The sequence below is a fragment of the Panthera leo genome, chromosome B3 (assembly GCF_018350215.1).
Source record: "Panthera leo isolate Ple1 chromosome B3, P.leo_Ple1_pat1.1, whole genome shotgun sequence".
Classification (NCBI taxonomy): domain Eukaryota; kingdom Metazoa; phylum Chordata; class Mammalia; order Carnivora; family Felidae; genus Panthera; species Panthera leo.
In genome coordinates, this window is record NC_056684.1 from 42,186,014 (window position 1) to 42,208,955 (window position 22,942).

The window sequence follows — 22,942 nt, forward strand, 5'->3', positions numbered from 1 at the left end:
AGGCAGAGAGAGAGGGAGACCCAGAATTGGAAGCAGGCTCCAGGCTCCGAGCTGTCAGCACAGAGCCCGACGCGGGGCTCAAACTCACAAACTGTGAGACCATGACCTGAGCCGAAGTCGGCCACTCAACCGACTGAGCCACCCAGGCGCCCCTCAACCTGGGTTTCTAAAGAGGCTAGAAAGCATAACCTAACTACCTAGAGAGGAAGCTGCTGAGGGGTTAGCTAGTCTCATTCAACAGCTAAGTGAGGCACTACTGTTCACTACCTGGCAATAACACAAATATGAACTGCAGCTAAAATGCAAGTTCTCGTAGGATCTTGAGATGAAGGACTACACACTCAAGTGATCTGAACATTAATATTAAATTCTGGAATCAAGTAATTCAAATTAGGTTCCACTCTTCCCATCCAGGGAGCAACATCATTCAGTGTTCTAAAACAGCAGCTTTTCCAACGTGCATCAGTATGAAATACCTTTTTGAGGATGATGTCGATGTAGCCTGCAATCAGCTGGGATATTTGCTCTCCCTCAGTGGTTTGTACTGAATAGTAGCTTTCTTGATACTCCCCAAAATCCTGAAAAGACAGCATTAGAAGAAATAGAACTGTGTTATATTTCCGCAGTTTTAAAGGTGAACAGGTCCAGTCTGGGAGCAAGATGACATAGACTCGCTTTCCCTTTCTCTTTGCTTCTAAACACAAATGAACACCCTAAAATTTGTTCAACAAGTAGTAAAAGGGCTCTGAAAGCTGGAAAGGTAGACTGGCTAGAAACCACAGTACTTGAGAAACCACTGTCTGGGAGTTCTTGGGTTTTCTTTTATAATCTGTTAGCCTCAAGGATGGGTGCCTGAAACCCAGAACCTCCAACAGGCAGGATTTCAAAAATTTGTTCTTTCCCGCCAAAGGACCAGGAGAGGAAAAGCCCAAAAGAGATCTATCTGACAGTCTCAACCCAGCTTCAAAACCTGGGCTGGTGTTCGGCAGCTGCTGAGCAGGAGAAGCCCAGCATCCCAGTCCCTGCTCCACGACCCAGACAGGCAGGTGGTCTGGTCCTTTTGCAGCAGTGGTCACAGTGAGGCCTTCTGTCTTCCTGCCCTCCACCCACTGGGAGACACAGAGACAGGCCTGTGGCTTCTGCCTACCCCAACAAAGGCCACACAGCAACAGCGGGTGCTCCAAGGAAGTACTTTCCCAAACAGCACCATCAGGGTTTGAGCAGGAACCCCAGTAGCGTCACAACAAAGCAATCCAGAATAGCACTAACAGGGCTCAGAAAATAAGCTGTCATTGTAAGCAAAGCCCACGAAAGGAGGCCACAACACTACACACTAAATCTAAACAAGGTGATTGTCAGATACAACAAAAATGAAGATGAAGAGTCTAATAACCAACATGTCCAGCTATAATTAAAAAAATCACTACTCATATCAAGAACCAAAGCAACTATGATATGAGTAAGAAAAGATCATCAATGGATGCCAATACTGAGCTGAATCAGATATTAGAATTATCTGATGAAGATTTTAAAGCAACCGTCCTAAAAAAATGTTTTGACGATCAATTACAAAATTCTCCTGATACAAAAAGGAGGTTTCAAGAAAGAAACAAGTGAAAAGAACCATATAAAAATTATGAAAGTGAGGGGCGCCTGGGTGGCTTGGTCGGTTAAGTGTCCGACTTTGGCTCAGGTCATGATCACATGGTCCGTGAGTTCGAGCCCTGCGTCGGGCTCTGTGCTGACAGCTCAGAGCCTGGAGGCTGTTTCAGATTCTGTGTCTCCCTCTCTCTCTGCCCCTCCCCTGTTCATGCTCTGTCTCTCTCTGTCTCAAAAATAAATAAACGTTAAAAAAAAATTATGAAAGTGAAAAAATGTAATAACCAAAACAGAAAAACTCACGTGATAAGGTAAACACTGTGGAGATGACAGAGCATATAGTCAGTAAACTTGACAAAAAGATTAATAAAATTTAGTCAGTTTGAACAGTAAAAAGAATAGAGACTAAACAAAAGCCAACAAACAAACAAACAAACAAACAACTTACAAACCAGACCTTCAGGGATCTGGGAGGGCAGTAACAAAAGATGTAACACTCATATCATCAGAATCCCACAGTGAGAGAATGTGGGACAAAAAAAAGTATTAAAAGAAATAATGGCTGAAAAATTTCCCAAATTAAAGAGATACAGCTACAAACTCAAGAAGCTGATCACAATCCAAAGAGAATAACTCCTAATAAATCCATACCAACAACTTAAGGAAGGGACACATTATCTACTAATGAACACCAACTTGAATGACCACTTCTACTCTGAAAGCAAGGAGGCCAAAAAGCAGCAGCACGTTTTTCAAGGGCTAAAAGAACTGTCAATATTAAATACTATACCTGTAAAATTATCCTTTATGAATCAAAGGGAAATAAGGACATTCTCAGATGAAGGAAAAGTAAGACAATCTGTTGTGAGTAAATCTACCTATCTTTAAAAAATGGCTAAAGGAAGTTCTTCAAACAAAGAAACTGGTAACAGAAGAAGGTTGGGAAGTTTCAAAAGAAAACAACAGTGGGATAGATAAAAATAGAAGTAAATGTAGTAACCTCTCCTTCACCTCATGAGTTTTCTTTAATTGTATTCTATGGGTGAAGCGAAGGTCTAATACTATCTCACGTGGTGTTCAATGGATACAGAAGTATTTCTTTGAAGAGTTATAGTCAAAAAGTGAAGAGTGTAAAGAGACCAAAATAGAAGTAAAGTTTCTAGACTTTTCTTAAAGTGTAAGTATCCACACCTGTAGGCTTTGATTTTCTTATGTATATGGTAATATCTAGAGCACTAAGAACACTAAGCAAAGATATAGGCTTGAAACATTATTAAGAAATAAAAATGGAGCTCTAAAAAATGTTTATGTAACCTAAAAGAAGGAAAACAGAGGAAAAATAAGCAGAGGGAGCATAAAGAGAAAAGTACTATAAAATGGTAGCGTTAAGCCCTAACATATCAATAACTAGACTGAAATAAAAATGGTTTAAATAGGCCAATTAAAATAGATTGACAAAGTGGATTAAAAGAAAGCACAATCCAACTTTATGCACTCTACAAAAAACTTATCTCAAGTACAATATAGGTAGGTTGAAAGTAAAAGGATGAAATGATGTATCATGCAAACATTAATTTTAAAAAGCATGAATGGCTCTATCAAGACAAAGCAGACTTCAGAGCAAAAAATGTATTAGGAACAGAAGAATATAATGATAAAACAATCTCTCCATGAACATGACAGAGGGATCTTAAATGTGCAGGCACCAAGAGAGCTTCAAAACACATGAAGTAAAAAGTGATAAAGATGAAAAAAGAAATAGAAAAATCTGTAATTCTTATTGGGATGCCGAAGACTGGAACAACACCATCAACTAACAAGGTTTAACTGACATTTACAGAACACTCCTGTCAAGTACTCAAGGAACATCTCCTAGAAGGACCATATCCTGGGATGGAAAACAAATCTTAAAATTCTAAGACTTGACATTATACAAAGTATGTCCTTCAACCAAAACAGAATCAAACTAAAAATCATTAACAGGAAGACAACAGGAGAATCTCCAACATTTGGAAGTTAAATTAAGGCTCGGAGTGGAAAGAAATATCACATGTGACAAATTTTAATTCAACTTTAATAAACGGCATTGATGATATTCTTTCTCTCTTGTGCTTGAGGTAGTTACTGCAACTCATCACTATTTATCTTCAAAGTAACTTTTTGTTTTCAACAAAGTGGGAATTGGACCTAGTTCTAAAGGACCAATAGCTCTAAAAGGTATATAATAAAACACAGCGGGCCCCTGCCCTAGCCATTCCCATCTTTACTCTCCACCCCTCCCATTCCCACAGGCAACTACCTTGAACCCTTTCAGCAGTTTCTTATAAATAACATGTTTATATAGGTTTCTTGATTTTTCTGTTTTACAAGTTATTCACAACTTCCTGTCACATAAGACAAGCATACAGTTCTCTAAGTAGGAATACCCCCTTGTAAAGGCCATGTACCGACAGCTGTTACTGACTACAGGATAGAAGAAGGTATATTTTCTGATGATTCCTTCCAAGTGGCAAGAGTCTATGAACCACTGATCAAACTAGATAACTAAAGACTCCCTGTAAAACCCCTTCCTTATACCTTTTTTTTTTTGATGGCCTATTGGGAGATCTTACCTAGATACAAGCTGATATTTCAAGCTGATATTTCACTAGAGCTGGAGGACAGTACACTTCAGGAGCGCTAAGGAGATGGAGAAATTTCTACACTGATATCTCTTATTACTCAACTAGCCCTACAAAATAACAGCCCTATCAATTCTCACATGTCAACGTAGCAATAGTTAAGGTAACAACACAACTATACTCTGCTAACAACTATTAAGGTCTCAAGGCCTGGGACGACTACATTCTCCCTACTTTCCACATATTTCACACTAAGAATGTTATCATCATCATCTTGTTTGATCTTAGCAACTCTGTCAAACACGTATTATGATCCCCATGTTAAAGCTAATGACATTAAGTCTCAGAGTGGACAGGCGACTCGGGCGAGGGTACAGAACTGGGAAATGACCAGCTGCTTTTGAATACTACCCCAAAGTCTATGCCATTGCCACTATACAGCATGCTGTTTCTAGGCAGGTTGGGAAAACACACCTCAGTGAGATGTCACAATGCTTAGGAACTTCCAAAACAACTAGATAAAGAGGGAACCTTGGATCAGCCTCTGAGCATTAGAAAGTTTCCTTTTAGGGCATGCTTAGACACAGCATCAGGAACCTAGAAGACTGGACCAGTCCCTGCTGTCTCTGAATTTCCACCTCTGTCTCTCTCCACACTGCTCCCTGAGAAACTCAAGGGGCTTGCATCCCCTCTCCTGCCCCACAGAACCACCCAAGGCCATGTTAGTCCTCCCTGTTGCCGGTCTGTACCAGCGTGAAGCTCTTGGGTGAGGCTGCCCAGCGCTTGACGGTGGTGAGCGGCCACTCCTGTAGCACTTCCTTGGTCTTCTCATCCACGCGCATCACCGAGTCCTTAGTGATGCCCAGCAAGCGAGGCACAAGCTTGTTCTTGCCTTTCATCTTTTCCTGAAACAGGAAATACCAAGCATAGCTACAGTTTATCACAGTGAAAAACTAGCAACAACTAAAAATTTCAACAACAGGGGATTTCTTAAGTAAATCAGGGTATATATAGTCAAGTAGCCAAGTATTCTACAACCATTAACAATCCTATGATTGGAGGGGTTCCTGGGAGGCTCAGTTGGTCGAATGTCTGACGCTTGATTTTGGCTCAGGTCATGATCCCAGGGTCGTGGGATTGAGTCTTAAGTTGGGCTCCATATTGAGTCTGGAGCCTGGATTCTCTCTCTTTCTCTCCCTCTCCGCCCCCCTTTGCCCCTCTCCCCCACTTGCACACTCTAAGAAATAAACGTAAAATTGTTTAAAAAAATATGATTGGAAAACAATTGGATTCATGGCAATAAATTTGTAGTAGAGTATAAAGTAAAAACCGTTTGTATAGCATGATCTTACATAAAATAAAATTTTAAAAACAAATTTTTAAAATAAAATTCAAAAAAATTTAAAAATAAAAATTTCATTACATGATAAAATGGTCACGATGATCATCTCAAATGATTTGTATTAATTTTCTTGTGCTTTTTTCCTTATTCTTCAAATTTCATTTAAAATCAATTCACTTAAAACTTCCCTTAAGAAATAATTTCACATTTATTTCTATTGTTATCAGGGAAAAAAAAAACAACAACTTCCCAAATATTTGCTGAAACCTAGCAACGCCTAAATCGTTATTCTCGGAGGAATACACTTACAAATTAGCACACACCAATTCTGTATGCATACAAAGGGATAGGCAATTTTAAAATAATAGACATGTGCTAGGTAGTTAATATTATCCATTAATTTTCAGGGCAACCCTCAAACGTTGGGATCATCATCCTCATTTTGCAAATGAAGAGACCAGCCACTTGTCCAAGGCAAATAGTGAGCAGTAAAGCCATGATTTGAACACAAATTTCAGTAGCTCAAAACTGTCTCTCACTTCCAAAGTGGTCTGTCTACAACAGTGTACTGTGTTCTGGTGAAATCAGAGAAAAGACAAAAATTCACCCCCCCCCCCACCCCTCCCGGCCGCAGCCCCCACTGGTAGTTCATAAGCCATCTGACAGTGAAGGTCAATGCACAGCTCCAGCTTCCTCCCAGGAGGAGGAGAGAATAAGATTGGGAATCTGTGTGGGTGTCTGAGAAAGGGAATAAGGCAGGGGAAGAAGCCCTCGGTACTTAAAAAATGAACCCTGAGAAGAGTCAGATTCTTTGTAAGGAGAGGCTGGTTCCCAAAGGGGTGAAATCCATGCAGGGTGGGTGATGCCAGCTAGTCTAATCTGGCTTCAGGAGCCACAGTGAGATTTAGGTGAAGAAGTTCTAGGCAGTGAGTCACATAGGGTTGGCACGAGCCCAGCTGCTGGGACCAGGAAGAGGAGATGAAATAAAATATGGTTTGCAGCTGTTGCTTTCAGCCTTTTCCATCTGCACCTCCCCTCGAGGGGCTCTGGGGTGAGGGAATACAGAATTGTGACAGATTATGCTGACCCTTGAGGAGCTCACTCTGGACAGGAGAGGAAATCACAGTCAACAAGCAAACAACGTAGAGTGGGCATTCCGTCAGAAGATCATGATTAGGGGGAAGGGGATAGAAGAAACTCAGAAAATGCTGAAACCCAGCACCAGAGACCACTGTCAAGGATAAAATTGCTTCAGGGCCTGCCCACAAAATGCACAGCAGCTGGAGAAAGTTAAAATCAAGAAGCACTCAGCTCAGAGCTACTCACGTTGGTTCTTCCATGAAGTCCTGCCTTAGACCCACAGCAGTAGAGCCTCCAGGTTAGGAGAGGCGCCTTCTTCCTCCCTGTATCTCCCAATCTCAGCCCACCCTACACCTGGCCTTTCCAACCTTCGGCTACACAGACCAGCATCCTTTCATCTCCAGAAGCAAACAGGCCGGGCAGGCCCCAGTAAAGACCGGTCTCTCATGCACAGACACACACAGGGACTGTAGCTGCACTTCTGTAGAAACTTCTCTCCAGGTGGTCCTCATTAGGTTGATTTTGTTTTGAGGATGTCTTGGGCTTGCATAACTTAGAGGCAGGAGAAAGTCCGCATTCTACCAAGAAGGGGCAGGATTCATTAACAAGCCCCACCTCTCCTCTTTCTGGCGCATCTCAACCATGACTGTGGCCTCAGCCCTAGCGGCTGGTTGTGGTCAAGCCTGCTCTTCTTCTGACTCTTCCCACTGGTGTGGTGATTGGCTGATTCTCACATCACCTGTGCTTTACATGGGAGATTCAGAAATGTGTGAGGGGATCCAAGAGGGTTAAGCTTTTGGCATGCATTGGCTCTAGGCCCCTGATTTGGATGTGGCCTAAACCTGTGATCCAACTGTGCTCACGAAAATTCTACCTTGGCTTGGTTCCAAAGTGCTGGCTTATATGCTCTGCTCTGTTATTAGCACACATATTTCTTTTAGGGGCATAGAAGAAAGGGATGGCTGTTCAAAAGCAAAACAGTGTTAAAGATCCTGTTCACTGGCCATTTTTCTCTAGCAGCTGGCAATCTATCTCGACTTAATTCATGATCCTGAGAGGCTCCGAATGCCCCTCTGTGATGTTTTTACAGTTAAGGGGAGAAGAGGGTCAGTCCCCAGGTATCTCACCTCAAGGCTCTGGTTGTGGCCACAGGGAAAATTCAAGACAAATTTATAAATGAGACAGGTTTCCACAGTAATTTCTTGGAATAAAACAAGATCCTTTGCAGTTCATGGGAAATGCCTTATCCTTGCTCATGGGGTTTTGATTAGCAGATCAAGATAAAATGCAAAAGGAGCCAATGAAAGAGGAAGCCTGTAGACATTTATAGCTTCCATTCATGGAAATCTCATTTTTTTTATATATTATCTCATTTAAACTTCATAAAATGTCACAATTTTACAGGTAAGCGAACAGGCGTAGAGTTGGAAGGTAAAGTAACTTACCTAAGGTAAAACTAAGTGGCAAAACCAGAATCCAAATCTAGGTCTTTCTTTTCAAAGCATATGTTCTTAGCCACTGAGAATACTGCCACATAAAGCTGTTCCCTATGGACTCATTATGTGGCTTATGGACATTCTCTACATCAGAGTCAGCAAACTCAGCCAGTGCTAACACCCGCTTTTTGCCTGCTTTTTTATGACCTAAGAGTTAAGAGTGAATTTTCCATTTTTAAGCAGTTGAAAAAAAATCACAAGAGGAACAATACTATATGACATGTAAAAATTATACGAAATTCAAATTTCAGAGCCCATAAGTAAAGCTTTACAGGCATCTAACCAAGTTCATTCACTTAGGTATTGTCTATGGCAGCTTTCAGGCCACTTGGGCACAGATGAATAGTATGGCCTGCAAAGCCTAAGATGAACTATTTGGCCCTTTACTGGAAAACTTCAACTCTTGTTCTACATCATGGATGCTAAAAGCCCGTTAGAAGTTGAAAGATTCAGGAGCCAGGGATAAGGAAGATGTGGACAGAGTTAAGGGGCTGGGATAATCTAAAATTTATCAAATATCCTTACTTTCCAGGCGCTGCACTCTACAAGCCATGAACACAAGTTTTCAGATGAAAGAAACTGAGGCTGAGGGGGCTTATGGAGGGCTCTCAAAGTCATACGAGTTTCTGCTGTTTCCCACATAGATGTATGCTGCTTCCCTGGATTTCAGGCCAATCTTCCTGACTCCCAACACCCAGGCACTTTCTTTTATAACAACAAAATATAATGCTCTGAATATTAGGACAATATGTTTACGGATATGGACGAAAACATGATAGAAGCACCTGTAAACATATCTAGCCACTCTGAGAATATCTATGATTAATCTTAAGGTTATGATTGTGTTCACTATCAATATTAAGATGTTTCATAAGTTGTAATTTCATTGACTTATTTACATTTCTAATAGCCTATATAAATAAGGATTGAGAAGCTGTTCACTCATTTTTAACTTCCTAAATTATGCCAATGCAACTCTTTCATAATTAATAGCATGTTTAGGTTGGAGTTCTAAAGAAATCTGTTATGTTATTTATACTTTTAAAAAACTTACCATCCCTTAGCCATACAATGTGTGTGCGTGTGTGCATGCACGCATGCGCTATTCTATGTGGGACCTCTTTTCATCCTATGTCTTAAATGATTGTGCTTATCTATACACAGGCACATATGAATTCATTACATTGACATACGTTTGTACGTTTACTTGACCAACTTACTGATTTTAAAAATAACTCTAAAAGTTAAAATCACTGTGTATATTGTTATAACATGTACACAAACCTGTAGGCTGAAATTATGCTAAGTGAATAGTTGGTTTAATAATATTAACTGTTCTAGGGGCGCCTGGGTGGCTTAGGCGGTTAAGCATCTGACTTTGGCTCAGGTCATGATCTCTTGGTTTGTGAGTTTGAGCCCTGCTTCAGGCTCAGTGCTGACAGCTCAGAGCCTGGAGGCTGCTTTGGATTTTGTGTCTCCCTCTCTCTGTCCCTCCCATGCTCGTGCTCTGTCTCTGTCTCTCAATAGTAAATAAATGTTTAAAAAAATAATAATAACTGTTCTAATCCATGAACCTGGGACATCTTTCCATTTATTTGTGTCATTTTCAAATTTCTTTTACCAGTGCCTTGAAGTTTTCAGTGTATATATCATTGACTTTCTTGACTAAATTTATTCCTAAGTAATTTATTGTTTCTGATGCTATTGTAAATGGGACTGTTTTCTGTATTTCTTTTGTAGCTATTTCACTGTATATGAGGCCATCTGATTTGACCTATTGATCTGATTAAGGTTCATAATTCATAATATGAAATTACTCCTCAGCTGTACTAATTTTAAAATAGGGCAAACTGAGGTCATGAAACTATTTATTAGGATCAATTTTAGGGGCACCTGTGCGACTCAGCTGGTTAAGCATCTGACTCTTGGTTTTGGCTCACGTCATGATCTCACAGTGTGTGAGATCAAGCCCTGCATCCAGCTCTATGCTGACAGAGTGTGGAGCCTACTTGGGATTCCCTATCTTTCTCTCTCTCTCTGTTCCTACCTTGCTCAGGCTTGCTCACTTTCTCAAAATAAATAAACATTTGTAAAAAGAAATATTATGAAAACATTTTAAAATGTGTACAAACAGGACCACTGGGCAAAAAATTAAAGTGGGCAGGTTGCTCACTTTGATAAAGTCACAAAATTAAAACTAAAGAAAACCAAAATTTGAATACCTAACATGCATATGAAAATTGATCCTGGCCTTTCTTCAAAGGGATGTTAATTTAAAAAAAAAATAACAAAGACAAGAAAGGAAGAAGAAAAGGAGAAGAGAGAGAGAGAGGAAGGCAATTTCCGTTATTTTCTTATTTTGCCTTAAAAGCTTTTGTAAAAGAAGTTTTTCTTTGTGTAAATCTGCAAGACCTTGCAATAACAAGATCTGTGCTCAGTCTCTAATTATTCTACTACCATAAGCGTATTTTTCTCAGGCCCTAAATTATCCTTGGGGAACATTTTATTTTTTCTGGAACTGCTGCTCAAGTGCCCTTCCTAATTATTACGTGTAGTTTGCTGTGTGCTATGTATTTTCCTAAATTTCCTGAGCTACATGCACATCACTGGAACTGACTGTATCAAGTGTGATGGTATTAATGGAAAACGATACGAACACAAGAGGTGAATTTTACACATAAAGGACTACAGAAAAACTCAAGAACATGGAAACCGACGCCAAAGCATCAGACATGCTGAGAACCTGTTTAACCTCTTAGGTACTGGGACTCAGCTGTCATCTACTGTTCTTCAGAATCATCCATGAAAAGCAGCTTTTTCTTCTATAACAAGAAGACCTTGCCATCTGTTCATGGTGATGATGTAAGAGCTAGGGTGATGAGAGCAGGTGACTACAGTCCCAACGGGCTCACCTCAGCCAAGCAGCAGAGTGCAAAGGCAGGGAATAAGGTCTTTGAAATCAGAGATACCTCGATTCAAGTCTTGCCTCCTTCAGGTATTAGCCTTGGGCCCCAGCTAACTCATTTGACCTTTTGGGGCCTCTTTTTCTCATTTGTAAAAAGAAAGTTACAGTAGTTCTTCCAGGGGGCTGCTGACAGGTTTGAGTAAGATATCCTTGGCATGTAACTGTTTACTCTATGTTCCTGTTGCTGTCTTGTGGGATGGAGTCATTTTTACCGACAAGGTATCAGCCCCATTCAAAACTTCATGGATAGTTACAAACTCACACTAAATATAAAAAATTCAGCTTCTAAATTGTTTTTCTGAAAAACACAGTGATTCACCTATGCATTCATCATTTGCAAAGGCTCTGGCATTTTTGGGTGTAAAACCGAGAGCTGTTCAGTTTAAGGAACTCCTCAGCATGAAGCAGATCACTTTCTTTTCCGTGTAACATCTTTGTTTCTTCTCAGCCCAAATGAGGCAGCTTCCTCCAGTGGGGAGTTGAGTCAAGAAAAGCATCTCTATCCCCAAACATCCTAGAGGACAGTATAACTTTCTTCTTCTCCAGTTCTCTTGAGCTGTGGGGAGAGCAACCTCCTTAAATCACCCTGACTCTGGCCTTGGGACTTCTGTCCCTGAAAGCAGCTGCAGCTCAGTGGGTAATACTCCCCTCTGTGTAAAGCAATATGAGAAACCCCACCACAGGGTGGAGTTTTCTCCAGGGCCAAGGGCAAAAGGCAGGAAGCCAAGAATCGCAGCAAAACAAGTGGAAATCAATGAAACCTATTCGTGAGATGACTAAAATAGAGTATGTGAGGTCAGGATGGACAAAGGGGGAAAGAAGCTAATGAGAGTACTTTCCAGTTCACCTAGGAACACACCCATCAAGGGCCTTAGTCTTGAATTTCAAAGACCCACCGTTTTCCTTCTAGTAGGAAGGCAAACAATTCCCATGAAAAGAGATCTGACGGCCACAAAAAATTGCCCAGCTCAGGTCAATTATACAAAGTAAGTGCTGCATTCACCACATCAATTTGGTATGCAGTGATCAACAGCCCGCACATAGTCCAGGGCATTCTTGGTAATCTTAAAGTCAAACACTTCCAGAGAAGAGTGTTCACAAGCAGACATAAACGTGCTCCTTCGGTGACGTTGTACCATCAACAGTGTGCCAAGGCAAGACACAAGTGCCCGGAGGCCTGTGGGCGGCCAGGCTCCCTCACCAGCCTTAGAGCTCACACACTTCATGTCTGTCCCATGGCTAAACTGGTCACCACTTCATCCGCAAATACTAGGGGTCTAAGGACAACAAACCCAGCTTGATAGCAGATACTTTAATAGCGGAGGTGGTAGATGCAAACCCCCTCTGCACCCTGCCCACTTACCTTCACCAGGAAAAAGGACACACCGTACGTCCGGAGGGATCGGGCGAGTTTCACATACTTGACCTTGGCTTCTATTTCGCTCATCTCTCCACAGTTCTTATGCTCCTACAAGTGACAGCAGCAAGGATCAGTTATTGGAGTTCTGCCAGCAGGTGGACTTGGGAGAGGTGGTTAAGATATATGCCACATACGGTTGCTGGGAATGATCAGTCATCAAGTTTTGTGTTGCAGACCTCTCCGTGACCCATGTACCGGCTGACCAAGGACTGGAGCACAGAGAAAGCTCAAATGCAGGCCTGGTTAACTAGAACTGGACCCCAGACTCCCTAGAAATGTTGTAACTATACATAGCAGTTCCCACAGTGCAACATGGCAGACCAGGGTCCCTGAGTGTCATCAACTTCTTGGAGAACTCCATATCCCAATAGGTTCAGAAGCAATGCTTTCAATGAGAGCTACAACAATGTTCTCCAGGAGAGGTATAATTCTAACATGCATGCAAAATATGCAGTTTCCCAAAGACCCAGATATATAAATACCTGCATATTAGAGGGCTTGGAAACAAGACAGGGTAAAAAATATGTTTTATACACAGGAAATTTCTATTTCAACTTATATTTACATTTCAGTACCAAAAGCGACTGATATTCTGGATTCACTGGTGTGATTGTTGCATGGCAAAGCTGATAATAGGGCTTTTTTTTTTTTTTTTTTTTACTGTTGGCCTAGAACATACAACTCTCTTTTAGGGGGAAAAAACAGATTTTAAAAAGATACAAATTTTCAAATTCCAAGCTTCAAAGGACAAGTATCAGGACAAAGAAGCTACTTGTAGCTTCTTCCTCAGTGCATTTTAATAGCAAATCACCTTGTTTCCATGCTACCAAGATAATGCCTTTAAAATTAAATGTATGCACATTTTTCTCAGAAGGACTAAGTAACCTTTAGCAAGAAGGTACGGATTAAGATAATAAATCTGCCCAGAGTAGAACTGTCAGCTTCTTTACTCTTGAGCCACTAATCATTTATGATATAAGTAGAGTACATGCACGGGGTACGAAACTATTAGGTGCAGAGGCCCCTCTCATACTAATAGATGAGATAGGGAGTGAGAGGAATAATAAAGTTCTGTATATTTCCAATACCTGAAATATCCTCTTTTCAGCTCCTCTCTGCTTGATGTATTCTTTGGGCAGGAATTCCTTTAGACTGAGAGAGAATACAGAAAAAAAAAAAAAAAAAAAAAAAAAAGTAAGGCATTTGTTCTATGATGTGAAGCAAAGAAAACAAACTTTTTGTACAACTCAGTTCACTAACTCTCCCAGTATTTGATGGTACAAATTAAGACTGGACTATCACATCCCACAATGCACTTCAATAGGACACAAATATAAAACCAGTCTGATATAAAGAACAAACTAACATTAAGAAGAAAGAAATTCCAGGGGCACCTGGGTGGCTCAGTCGGTTAAGCATCAGACTTCGGCTCAGGTCATGATCTCACGGTTCATGGGTTCGAGCCCTGCGATGGGCTCTGTGCTGACAGCTCAGAGCCTGAAGCCTGCTTCAGATTCTGTGTCTCCCTCTCTCTCTGTTCCTCCCCCACTCACTTTCTGTCTCTCTCTCTCTCTCAAAAATAAATAAACATTAAAAAAATTTAAATAAAAAAAAAGAAGAAAGAAATTCCATGATACATCATGAAATGACAAAGCAAAGGGTACAAGAGTGTCTTTGTGATAAAGGAAAGAAAGCATTTTTAATTTTATATCATTAATGTGTATTTTTAAAACAATACAAGGATACACCTAGCACTAACTAAAATGATTCTCTATGGAAACAAGGGAAAAACGGCGCAAAGGGAACAAGGATGGAAAAAAAAAACAACCTCTGGATATTCCCTGTTTTACAGTTATCACTTTAGAACCACCTAGAATCACAAAGCAGAGGGAAAAAATTCAACACCTAAAAATCCAAAGCAAACTGAAAAAAATCAACCTAGCAGTTTATCAAGTTGACAGTCTAACTACAGGGAGAAAAAGGACTTTAAATAACATTGGAAAAAAGTCTTTTAAGTATACATCCCTCGTGAGATAGGTCTTAAAGTTAAAATGAACTACAGAAGACATACTAAATATTGATAGCTTTATTTTAAAACTACTACCCTTTCTCTGCTAAACACACAAATACACCACACACTACAAAATTAGGTTATACTGCATGATATATAATTAAGATAAAGTAAATGATAATTACGTTAGTTGTAAGAAACCAAACCTGTTAGCGGATTAAAATAAAGCAAAAAAAAAAAAAACAAACAAAAAACAAACAAAAAAGCTAACTGAAAATCTTGCAATCTTTCATTCAAATTGGAAATACTGGTCCCAATATCTGATTCATTCTTTTTTCTGAAAAACATTTTTTAGTATGTCCACAGAGGGAGCTAAGGGCAAGGTGGCAATGAGTACCTCCCAAGGCCTCAACCAGGTGGCCTCCAAATACCATTTCTTGCCAAAAGGAATCAAGAATCCCTGGAGAAGTGACTGATTCTAACTCTGGGGTAGGAAATATATCAAATGTTCTTGGGGCTTCTTAGGCCTGAGATCGAAGAAGCTATCAAAAGGACACTGGAATGACATTAAGGGGTAACCATTGGCCAATAAGAGGATGATTTGTAAAACCTTCTACAAAAGAAGAGAGATGATGAATCCACCATGGAGCTTCAACAGTTTTAATTCACGGCCATTCCTGACTTCACCTATTCCCTCCCCAGGATTATTTTCAAGCAAATGCCACACATCATATAGCTAATTTCATGTTATGGGGCAATCAGAATGTCATAAAAATTGATGACCACAATGGGTGAAAACAAAGATCTATGAAATCCCATAAAGATCCTTTAAAATAATCAGTGGTCACCTTAATAGGTGGCTAGGGCATCAACTCTTACTGAAAACTGATTTAGGGCAAGAAACAAAGCTAACCAATAGAGAAGAAGAAAAGGAGTCCAAAGTCATCATTTTATAGCTTCTAATGAAATAAGCAATAGATCAAAACAAGGCTGAGTGGCTGCTAAAATCAGTAAGTGACAAGTTAATGGAGAGCTTTATAGTAGATGGTTCAGTCTGATTCAAACCCACTTAATCGATTTTGTTATCAATCAAAGTAGGATAACCAGACAGCACATGTCTCCTAACTGATGTAACAGGAAATATACAGCCCCACCCAGGAAGTATTCTTGGCAATAAAGAGTAAGTAAAAATATAATTTAACCTGAATTTAATTAAGATGTTAAATCTAAATATTGGTTTACAAAAAGAGAGAAGAACATGGTAAGTGATACCACCCGGGTACAATAAGCCCAGGTCTAAGTTAGGCAATTCTATAAAAAGAACCCAGGTTCCTCACAAATAAACAGCTTGGTGGTAGATATGAAAAAGAGGACACAGTAACCGATTAAAAGAGTTTCAAAAAACATATTTACCACAAAGCTACAGTAATAAAAACAGTGGAGTACTGACCTAAGAATAGACAGGTCAATGGAATAGAATCAAGAGTCGAGAAATTAACCTTTACCTTTATAGCTGGTTAAGTTACCGCAAAGGAGTCGTTTTTCACTGGGAACAGAATCGTCTTTTTAACAAATGGTGTTGAGACAACTGGATATCCATAAGTGAAACTATAAAGTTGACCCTCTACTTCACACCAAACACAAAAAGTAACCCCAAATGGATCAGAGACCCACATCTAAGCTAAAACTGTAAAACTCCTAGAATATAGGGATAAAACAGAATGTAGGAATAAAACCTTATGACCCTGAGTTAGACCAAGACTTAAGATACAGTAACAAAAGCACATTCAGTAAAAGTATGACTACATCAAAATAAAAAATTCCTAAGTCCAAGTGATACCATCAAGAAAGTGAGGAAGTATCCCACAAAATGGGAGACAACATTGCAAATTAAGTACCTGATAAGGGACTTATATCCTGAATACGTAAGAAATCTTACAACCTAACAATGAAAAGACAACCCAATCAAAAAATGGGAAGGGGATCCGTAAAAACATTTTTCTGAAGATACACAATTGGCCAAAGGCACATGAAATATACCTAATATCAGTAGCCACCAGGGACATTAAAAGAAAATTACAGTATGATACCACATATCCACTAAGAGGGCTACAATAACAAAAAGGACAATAAATGTTGGCAACGATATGGAGAAATTGGAATCATGCATTGCTGGTGGGAATGTAAAATGGTGCAGCTGCTGTGGAAAACAACTTGGTAGTCTCTCAAAGTATTAGACAGCAATTCTAACCCTAGGAATGTATCCAGGAAAAATGCAAACATGTTCCCACAAACATCTGTATATGAACGTTCCTAGTATTTGTTATAGCCGAAAGGTAGAAGCAACTCAAATGTCCATCAACTGTGAAGGGATAAACAAAATGTGGTTGATCCATATGATGTAACATTATTCAGCAATAAAAAGCAATTAAGTGTGATACAAGAGCCAACATGGAAACACTGTGCTAAGTGGAAGAAGTCCATTACAAGAGACACATATGATGTGGTATCATGTATAGGAAATTTCTGGAATAGGCAAATCTATAGATAGGATCAATGCTTGCAGAGGCTGGCGGTGGGGATGGGGATTTGAGGAGTGGCTGTTAATAGACAAATGGTTTCTATCAGGAGGAACAAGTGTTCTAAAATTAGATTGGGTGATGGTTGCACAATCTTGTGAATACACTAAAAACACCAACATTATAAATGGGCAAATTATATGGTATGTAAACTGCATCTCCATAAAGCTTTTTTTTTTTAAAAAAAATACAAAACACAAAAACCCATATCAACCAAATAGAATTCGTAGGCTGTGTCTGAATCCTGATATGAAGTAAAATGTTATTTGTGAGACACTGGAGGGAAATTTAACAGTGTCAGGGTATTAGATGATATTATGGGATTATTTTTTTTAAGTTTGTTTTTAGAGAGTAGAGAGCACATGTGTGCAAGCGGGGGAAGGGCAGAGAGAGAGAGAGGGAGACAGAGAATCCTAAGCAGGTTCTGTGTTGTCAGCACAGAGCCCAACGAAGGGCTCCATCCCGTGAACCATGAGATCATGACCTGAGCTGAAATCAAGAGTGGAGGCTTAACTGAGCCACCCCAGACATCCCAGAATTATTTTTAATTGTGTTAGGTGTTAGGATAGATTTCTGGTTGTATGTGTTTAAATTTTTTTTTTTTTTTTTTTTTTTTTTTTTTTGCCAGAAAAACATACTGAAGTACTTAGAGATGAAATAATACGCTGCCTGGAATTTGCTCTAAAATACTCCAGCAAGGGGGGGCACCTGGGTGGCTCAGTCAGCTAAGCCTCTGACTCTTGATTTCTGCCCAGGTCATGATCTCATGGTTCATGAGTTCAAGCCCTGCATCGGGCTCTCTGCTGTCAGCTCACAGTCCACTTTGGATCCTCTGTCCCTCCCTCTCTGCCCCTCCCCTGCTTGTGCACCTGCTCTCTGTCTCAGAAGTAAACAAACGTTTTAAAACAATACTCCAGCAAAAACATAGAGGGGAGGTACGGTGAGGCCAGATTCTGACTACACTAACACTTGAATAATGAAGCCTGGTCAATCTGCAAACCATTTCCATTGGCAAAAGTTTTAAGTACATTTTCTGGAATTTCAGGGATCTAGTGGCAGAGCAATCTGGATTTCTTCAGAGCCCAAGTCAGTCAGCAGGGGCAGGGTCTAAGAACGATCTAAGCAGCAGCACCTTGGACGTTATGACTATCATTAAGCAACTTCATGGACAAAAATGTGATTGAGAACTGGAATGCACCAAGATCTCTCTCTCTCTCTCTCTCTCTCTCTCTCTCTCTCTCTCTCTCACACACACACACACACACACACACACACACACACACAAAAGAATGAGTTACAGAGAAGTCAAGTAACTTAGCTGAGGTCACAGGACTGGTTAGGACTGGGAGCTTCTGACTTCCCAGAGCAAGAGCGGATCTACCCAACAACACAGTTTTCCTCAGAAGCACGCTGACAATAACAGTGAAAAACCATCACGAGTGGACCACTGGACAGCAGCTGTTGTGCTACCAGCAAAGGGAGGCTTGGCTATGGTAACCCAAAGCATCCCAAAAGGGACCCGAGCCAACCCCTCACAACAATGGCTTTTACTAGAAGAATGCCAGATGGCAGTGCCCAGTGGCCAGGCAGGGGTAGAACACGTCAGGCATTAATGTCAGCAAAGTTCTGTGTGGCAACAAGATGCCTCTGTTCGAACTCTGCAAACTGACATTCCCATCCTTCAGTCGGTACAGAAAACAACTTCCAGAAGCTTGCACTACAGGTTCAGCCTTGATGTCACAGGAGTTGACTTGGGAGTTTATTTTAAGGTATTTGAAAATATGAAGTGTGTGTGTGCCCATGTGTGGCATGTGTTTTTCTCCAGTAAATCAGCAAAGTTCACAGTGTCAGAGTGAAGCTAGGGGGAGCAGGGAGCCTGTCACCCCTGCCTGCCAGCCAGCAATGCAGCAGTTCCAGCCCAGTTGCTGTTGTGATTACCAAACCCGAGCATGGAAAGCTCCTAAGCATCTGGGACATGCATGCAAGTGAAATCTGTCAGCCTTCTTTGAGAAAATGGGTCAGATTGTCAAACCTGATTGGACATTTTTCTCTTAATTAAGCAGGCTCTGGCCAAGCAAAGTCCCTCCTACTGCGTCCTTCAATATTCCCTTCTTAAAAGGGTAGCAGTCTCCTCTTCCAAACCTCCTTACCCCGAGCCTTTTAAAGAACACCTTTTTCTGGGTGCACTTGTAACATCCTTCATTTCGCTAGGATGGCTGGCTAATTTGAGCTCTTCTTCTTACACCCCCAAGATCAATGGGAAATTGAAAGTCTGTAGCCAGTGGCCAACTCAGCTGTGTTTGTTGTCCACCCTTGCTGCTGCCCATGCATCACATGATAATGTAATAAGCCAGCACCGCCCAGAAACTGCTAACCTGGTACAAAAAGAAAGCTACCGAATGCTTAAGAAAGGTAAACATTTTTAAAAAGTTACTAGATGTGAGACAACTGTAAAATACTGAAAAGAGGAAACCACAAAAATCTAAAAATAGCTCATCTTCGGACTGCTTCAGGATTGTCTTTCAATTCTCTCCTAGGTGACGGGGTTCATCCAAAGAAAACAACAAAAGAACCCTAACCAAGGGGATCCGCAACAAGAAAAAACTTTGGTCTTTCATCAAAAGACGAGCAAGTGAACGCAGAAGTTGCAAGTTTAATTTTAGGGTTTCAGAGATGTAGATATCCTATATTCTGTACTTTAAATGTCTTTTTGAATTATCAACAGTCTAAAACTATGTTGATAGAGGATTTCTGTTAATAGCTGCTGTTTATTAAAGTCAAACACTGTTTCAGGTGCCTTACATATGTAAGTAGATTAATTAAATTCTGACAAAAGCCCTTGGAAGAAAATATCCTATTTTGTACGTAAAAAATGAGGTTCAGGGATGCTATATTGTCCTTAACGACAACAAATAACTTAAGCCTCTTCTATGGTCTCCAGACACCACACTCCTAGCCACTCAACACTCTGATCCTTCCAAGTTATCCTTTAATCGACAAATCTACCATGTGATCAGTATTTCAGAACCTTGACACAAAGAATAAAACACGAGAAACACCAAATCATGTAATGATGAAAATTACCATAGCAGTAGCAATTTTGAGAAATGTCCAGAAGCCACTGAACAAGGGGAATTTAATCAACACATTTGGGGGAGCAGGGTCTAGACTCAAATCTAGATATTCACTTTTTTTAATATAAAATTAAAGCTGCTTCTTCAAGAAATTCCAAAAGAGGGATCTTAAAGATATTCTATGGGCTGGCAAGACGTATACAAGTATATGAGTCAGCTTTGATTTTGAGAAATGTGGACCTGCTTCTCACTGGTCTCTGAGCTGCCCCAAGTGCACGAGCACAGCCAAGTCACCATTCTCTAAGCTGGTGCGATCATCTGCAAAGTAGATAGATTCCTTCCTAGGAGTGTTATTTCTCAGAAAGGAACACACAAAGCAGTCACGTGTTTACCCAGCAAAGGTTGGAGACTTAGAGGGGAGGGAAAGCAGAAGGGTATAAGCAGGGGGCAGTGTCACCCACAGGACACTGTAACACCCAGGTTTACTAAGTGCAACCTTCACGGTAAATCACCACATGGCCAGCAACAACATTTCAAATTTGATAGCACCTAAAGTTCTCAAAGCCTGGTCCCAGGACCATCAGCATCAGCACTATCTGGAAATGGCTCAGGAGGGACAAATTTCAGGATTCATTCTGGACCTGCCGAATGAGGGGCTCTGGAAGCAAAGCCCTGCACTGTGAGTTTTAACGAGCCCTCCACACAATTGTGATGTATGCTGAATTTGGAGAACCACTAACACTGTGGGCTGAAAGCTCAAGTGATGGAATCAGACACACTAGAATTTGAAGCCAGAGTCAAAGACGAATATATCCGTGCAATTGAGGGTACTGGTTAAATCCTGGCTAACTGTGGTGATGACAGGGGAGGAAGGAAACATCTTTTGAGCTGGGAAACACTTAAAGTGGTAAGAAGTGTAGAGTGGAGATGGCATGGAAGCAGCTCGGGAAAGGGTTTGAGGACCTAACCTCAGCCACACAGCAGTTCCAAGCTCCCGAACCAATCGCTATGCCCTTTTGTCTAAGGACTGGAACCTGTTCGGGGGCTCAGAGGCAACTTGGGGCAGACAACAACTGGTTTGAAAGTCCTGGAGTCTGAAAGTAGTTAGGGAGGTAGGCACCAGCTTTAGGAGGCTGCTGCTAAAGGGGAACATGAAGGCACCACTGGACAGTCATGGCCTTCTCAAAGCAATAGGAGAGTCCTAGGCTGTCAGGCACATAATGACAGAGGCAAACACTAAAGAAACTACGGGCTGGTAATGGTAAGGAACAGGAGGTAAGACAGAACGGATGAAAAACACATGCTGAGGGGCCCCTGGGTGGCTCAGTGGGTTAAGCATCCGACTCTGGCTCAGGTCATGATCTCACGGTTCATGAGTTCAAGCCCCACATTAGGCTCTGTGCTGACAGCTCAGAGCCTGGAGGCCTGCTTCAGTTTCTGTGTCTCTCCCTTTCTCTGCCCCTCCCCCACTCGTGCTCTGTCTCTGTCTCTCAAAAATAAATGTTAAAAAAAAATTAAAAAAAAAACACAAGCTGAAATGCCTCCTTCACCGTTAGTTTGAAAACACAATCCACAGCCAAATTATTCCAAAGACCAAGTCCAAAGAAGGAATAGGAGTTTGAACAAACGCCAAGAGAAAAATTGACTCGAGGCCTCCTACTGTGTCAAAAGCTTTGCTTGTTGACAAGAGAATTATGTTGAGTTTGTGGTGAAAAACTTCCAAGTCCACTCTGATTTCTTCAACAGAGATTCAGAGCCTGAGTTGCTTTGTTTTCTCAATAGAACACATCCAAGGCACATGCCCACAAGACAAAGGGCTATGGTCCTCAAGGCTGAGAGGGGTCCTCACTTGTTACCCACCTTCCTGTGCCCAACCACTGGCTATCTCCCCCTGCAGCACAAGCACCGTGGACCCTTGTGTGAACTCCAAGGCCTGTTAATTTTGCCTTCGCCAGATGTTATATGTTCAACCTCAGTGAATCCAAGCTTTTGTCACCTCACAGACTATTTGCGTTTTTCTTTTTTAAAGAACTGTTAATTGCAGAAACACTGGGAATATACCAATCATGTGGTCATATTTGCTTTCTGTCTGCTACCTGTTTTTAAAGAGAAATTATAGATTTATCTGAAGTCCTATACCATCCTTCTTTCTCTCCCTAACTATATTCACTTCCTTATAGTTCCCATGCATATTTGATTATGTTTCTTCACCTCCTTGTATCTATAAACAACATATTGTTTCTCTTTGTGTGTATTTTTTAATTCAACAGGTTCATTTTCTGAAATGTCTTGTTTCCTCTGTAAAGCACTTCGATGTTTTCATACATTTAAATTTGTGCCCCATCTAATGGACACGAAATGCTATACCCTTATTGATTTTGCATTTGGTTTACTTACGAGACTGAATATTTTTCCCTATCTTTATAAGTCAGTCGAGTTTCCTCTTTTCTCAAGTACCTATTGCTATCCAGGGTGGTCATTTCCTTAGTTTTTTCTTTTCTTAATGATTTCTGGATATTAATGTGTTGTTTGTAGTGTGCTTTGCAAATATGCAAATTTCCTCTTCCACACTGTGGAGCTTCACTCTTATTTTGGTAATAGGTTTCGCCCAATATTTTAATTTCAATAAATATAGGTTTATCAACCTGTAGAACTCTTATCACCCAGCATCAGTAACAGAGTATTTTGATTACTATAGCTTTGTAAGAAATTGGGTATTTATGTGAGTCCTTCAATTAGCCTTCGTCATTCTTCA

The 22,942-nt window shown here is 40.6% G+C and overlaps 1 protein-coding gene across 3 annotated transcripts in view; it reads right to left on the bottom strand.

Annotated features, from left to right (window-relative positions):
* The window catches only part of TLN2 (talin 2), a 435,350-nt gene that overhangs the window by 157,229 nt on the left and 255,179 nt on the right, over positions 1–22,942 (bottom strand). For all 3 annotated transcript variants that reach the window (XM_042941831.1, XM_042941832.1, XM_042941833.1), the window contains 4 exons: positions 13,612–13,675; positions 12,467–12,571; positions 4,970–5,125; positions 477–578 (listed from right to left, as the gene is read on the bottom strand). In XM_042941831.1, coding sequence (XP_042797765.1) covers positions 477–578; positions 4,970–5,125; positions 12,467–12,571; positions 13,612–13,675 — 427 coding nt within the window. The remainder of the gene's footprint in view (positions 1–476; positions 579–4,969; positions 5,126–12,466; positions 12,572–13,611; positions 13,676–22,942) is intronic.